Source organism: Seriola lalandi, unplaced genomic scaffold (assembly GCF_002814215.2).
Source record: "Seriola lalandi dorsalis isolate HSWRI2012SDOR001 ecotype SW California unplaced genomic scaffold, Sedor1 jcf7180002054344, whole genome shotgun sequence".
Lineage (NCBI taxonomy): Eukaryota > Metazoa > Chordata > Actinopteri > Carangiformes > Carangidae > Seriola > Seriola lalandi.
In genome coordinates, this window is record NW_019524897.1 from 119,519 (window position 1) to 124,579 (window position 5,061).

General features: G+C 43.0%; 1 protein-coding gene across 1 annotated transcript; it reads left to right on the forward strand.

Moving 5' to 3' along the window:
* Nucleotides 1–582: 582 nt before the first annotated feature.
* Nucleotides 583–2,702, forward strand: LOC111656107 (abl interactor 1-like). Its single transcript, XM_023407689.2, has 3 exons — nucleotides 583–748; nucleotides 941–1,111; nucleotides 2,481–2,702. The coding sequence occupies exons 1-3, from the start codon at nucleotides 617–619 to the stop codon at nucleotides 2,685–2,687; spliced, it is 510 nt and encodes a 169-aa protein (XP_023263457.2). The 5' UTR covers nucleotides 583–616; the 3' UTR covers nucleotides 2,688–2,702.
* The last annotated feature ends 2,359 nt before the right edge of the window (nucleotides 2,703–5,061 follow it).

Here is a 5,061-nt window from a genome sequence, read left to right on the forward strand (position 1 = left end):
TGCTTCACGTGCAGGAGTTTAAAAAACAATAATCATTTATTACAGATGTCAGAGCTCCTCATCACATTCAACCGGGTTATTAGAGTTCAGGCGGGAAAAGTCCTGAACATGTCGGTGAAGTGAAACTGTAGAAAATAGGATGATGAGTTCAAGTTCTCACTGTGACCTGAAGAACACGAAGCTCACGAGCTTCTGATGATACGTGACGTGCTAGTGACGTGAAGTCAGGTTCCAGTTCAATTAGTTTAATGTCTGTTACCTGGACTCTGAGTCTGCAATTAAGTTTGGATTGACTGATTGATTGATTGATTGATTGATTGATTGATTGATTGATTGATTGATTGATTGATTGATTGACTGATTGATTGATTGGTGCCCAGAGTCCAAGGTGAACCTTCAGATTGTTTGTTTTGATCAACAGTAGATGAAGATGATTTAAGGAAAAGCAGCAGGTCGTCACATGTGAGAAGCTGGAACCAGGAAATGATTCAAACTGCTGTCACAATAATTAATTTTTCGATCAATCACCTTATTGATAGCTGATGATAGGTGATTTAATCAGTGGTAAATCTTTCAAATCTAAATCTACTTTTGTTCGACTCTTCAGACTGAGATCATGAAGGATCAGAACTTTAAAGACGAGGTGATGAAGATTCTGGAAGAAGCTCCGAGCGCCAGGAGAGCTCTGCTGGAGAACTACGACAACCTGCTGAGGGTGGCCGACTACTGCCACGACAACTACCTACAGGTTAGTACTGGTTAGTACTACCACTACTATTACTACTACTACTGCCACGACAACTACCTACAGGTTAGTACTGGTTAGTACTACCACTACTATTACTACTGCTGCCACGGCAAGCTAGTTAGTAGTTTCCCTTTGTTTTCAGTCTTTGTGCTAAGCTAGGCTAACTGTCCTGTCTGCATGTGTTGCTGTCAGTCAGCTGACGGGAGTTTGAAGGCGTTGGAGGAAACTAAAAACTTCACCACCCAATCACTGGCCAGCATCGCCTACCAGATCAGCACTCTGGCCAGTAGCGTGCTGAGTCTGTTCGATGCTCAGACCAGTCAGCTTCGTCACATGGAGTCTTCCATCAACCTCATTGGTCAGGTGAGTGACTGACACATACACACACAAACCTGCACACTGTCTGTGCAAATTCTCATTCGTCCAGGTCATCGAAGGCAACTGGACTTGTATTTGTCTGTGGAAGACGTTTCGCCTCTTATCCAAGCGGCTTCATCAGTTCTTATGTATTGGTCTCTCTAGTCTCTCTAGTCTCTCTAGTCTCTCTAGTCTCTCTAGTCTCTCTAGTCTCTCTAGGACTAGAGAGACTAGAGAGACTAATACATAAGAACTGATGAAGCCGCTTCCACAGACAAATACAAGTCCAGTTGCCTTCGATTTAATCTGAGAAAGAGACAAACCTGCACAGTATGTCTGTGCGATATCCGCGTAACACGTAAGTTGAAGTGTAAAAAAAATCTTGTGGTTGTCTTGGTAACGACGTGTCTTTACTTCATCTGTGCATCAACAGTTTTTTCCTCTCGATTGTCTGTTTCTCTTTCTTCAGAATTTGTGCTGAGAATACAGATCCAGGTCGTGTGTGTGTGTGTGTGAGTGTGTGTGTGTGTGTGTGTGTGTGATAGTGTGTGTGTGTGAGGGTGTGTGTTTGTGAATGAATGAATGAATGAATGGAGCCTCTGTTTTCTCTCTGCTTTGTGTTTCACTTACTGTCATTAACAAAACTACAACAACCGTGCTGTGATTTAACCTGTGGTCTAACAATCTACACTCATCCATCCATCCATGCATTCATTCATTCATTCATTCATTCATTTATTCATTCATCCATCCATTATGAATGATTGATAGTTTCCATCAGTGGTCTGGTCTCTGTGACTTGATCACTGAATGTGTTTGTGGTTGTTTCTGTTCAGTTCTTATTTGTTTATTATTATTATTATTATTATTTATTTTGTTAACAGTCTGAATCTGGTTGTTTCGTTATCAGTTAAGTGCAGATAATTATTTTAACTAAGTAATATTGTGGTCAAATAAGTGTTGTCAACAACAACAACAATAACTGAGGTTGGACACAACACAGAAATCATTTATTGCACTTTAACGTCAAATCAATAACAAAATAGTGAAATGAATAAAATCAATCACTTAAAAAGTATAAAAAAAAAGACAAAGAACGGGTTTCATTGTTTAATCAGAGAAATGTTTCAGTTTTTATTGTTTCTGTTTTTAACATTTCATAAAAATATCTTTCAAAACATGTTTCATTAAAATAAACAAGTTCAAGAATAAAACAGTCTCTGGAACATCAAGAGTCTTCATCCTGGTTTAACCTGAACCTTCCCCTCCTCTTCCTCTTCCTCCTCTTCCTCCTCCTCCTCTTCCTCCTCCTCCTCCTCCTCCTCCTACTCCTCCTCTTCTTCCTCCTCCTTTTCCTCCTCCTCCTCCTCCTCAGACAGTGGAAATGCATAAGGAGAAAGTTTCTCGGAGGGAGATCGGCGTGTTCACAGCGGTCAGACGAGTCCCACGCAGCCACAAGATCCTCCCGCCTTCTCAACCTGCTGCAGTTACGCAGCCCCACCCACCTTACAGCCGCCGACCAATCAACTACCAGCAGCTGGACGGCCTGGGCCACGGTGTGAAGGTATCTCACACACATTGACTGTCCATACATAAAATTTACATACATATAAAAGTAAAATCACCTCTGTAAAAATTATACATTAAAGCTTTTAAAAATTGGAATATGTCTATCACATATGAAACTGTATGTTTGTGTTGTAGACAGATGTATAAATGTATATGTTGATAAACAGTCTGAGACACTGTCCCTGAATGTGAAGACACATGTTTAAAATTCATGAGAATAACATATAGAAAAAAACATATAACATGTTTATAGTATGTTGTTTTAATATACATACATATATAAATTTAATATATATTGTTAACGTATGCTCCCAACATGTTTTACAATATAAAAATTCTTCATCAATATTTGAATATATATACATTTACAAATTTATTTCATATATGTTATAAACATATATCTTCACATATCCAGGGGATATAGCATCCCTAACTAGCTTTACTAACCGCAGCTCCTCCGTTCTCTTATTAACCAACCGGTTCAACAGACTCATCTGAAAACTGAAATATAATTTACCAAGATGTGTGTGAACAGGACAGATTAGAGTCGAGCTGTCTGGAGTTAGTCATGTCGCTACATCACTGCAGCTCAGTCAGCTAGCCTGTCACAGGCTCTGCTGTGATCACGAACAACAAGCAGGTGATTCATGGGACTTCCTGTGAATGTAGCTAACGTTACATAGCAGCCAACAAACCTCCTGTTAGCGTTAGCCTCTCTTGGGGAGATGTTTGCTAGTTGGTTTAACAACGTACAACTTTTCTTGATGTTGAGCAGCTGCAGTGTTTATGAAGTGACACTCCGTACATCTACTGTCACACTGACAACTTCCTGTTAACTTTTCCCTCCCCTTCACCATCACTTTTTGCCGCTCGCTTGTTACACACTGGCCTGATCCCTACAGGAGCTACGCTATGCTAACATTAGCTTGTGCGTCCTGTGAAGAATGAGGAGAGGGTCCAGGAGGATTCGATGCTCTAGATAACGTTGGGTGTTGTGATCACACAGTGTGCAAGTGAAAATCATTCGTCGCCCATTAATGATGGCACTCATAATCTAGTGAATGTAGGGAACACTGCCGTACTAATGCCACCCGGGGGTTGACCCTCTGAACTGCTGTAGCAGTGATGGTTCAGCAGAGACTCAGAGAGCGTCTGACTGAAGAGCAAAAACAGAAGTGCAGTTCTGTTGTGAGTCTGAGGCGATGCTGACGGGAAGTGGAGGTGATGCTGACAGGAAGTGTCGGCGGCTGCAGTGAACCACAGAAGCAGAAGTGACTCTCTGTAAAAGTTCCTCATCTCACTTTATTGTCTGAACACTCACTGAGTGGAAGGATCATTTCCTCCTCAGTCTCAGACCTGCAGATCTACAGCTCTGAACTGCTGTACCACTGTACACTGTACACTGTACCGCTGTACGCTGTACTGCTGTACTGCTGTACCACTGTACACTGTACACTGTACCGCTGTACGCTGTACTGCTGTACTGCTGTACCACTGTACACTGTACACTGTACCGCTGTACGCTGTACTGCTGTACTGCTGTACTGCTGTACCACTGTACACTGTACACTGTACCGCTGTACACTGTACCACTGTACACTGTACACTGTACACTGTACCGCTGTACTGCTGTACTGCTGTACTGCTGTACCACTGTACACTGTACACTGTACCGCTGTACACTGTACCACTGTACACTGTACCGCTGTACGCTGTACTGCTGTACTGCTGTACTGCTGTACCACTGTACACTGTACCACTGTACTGCTGTACTGCTGTACTGCTGTACCACTGTACACTGTACCGCTGTACCGCTGTACTGCTGTACTGCTGTACCACTGTACACTGTACCGCTGTACCGCTGTACTGCTGTACCACTGTACACTGTACACTGTACCGCTGTACTGCTGTACTGCTGTACTGCTGTACCACTGTACACTGTACCACTGTACACTGTACACTGTACGCTGTACTGCTGTACCACTGTACACTGTACACTGTACACTGTACCACTGTACTGCTGTACACTGTACCGCTGTACTGCTGTACCACTGTATCGCTGTACACTGTACCGCTGTGCACTGTACCACTGTACCACTGTACCGCTGTACCACTGTACCACTGTACCACTGTACGGTGTACCTCTGTACCACTGTACCTCTGTACCACTGTACCACTGTACCACTGTACTACTGTACCACTGTACACTGTACCACTGTACGGTGTACCTCTGTACCACTGTACCTCTGTACCACTGTACCGCTGTACACTGTACCACTGTACGGTGTACCACTGTACCTCTGTACCACTGTACCACTGTATCGCTGTACACTGTACCGCTGTGCACTGTACCACTGTACCACTGTACCACTGTACACTGTACCACT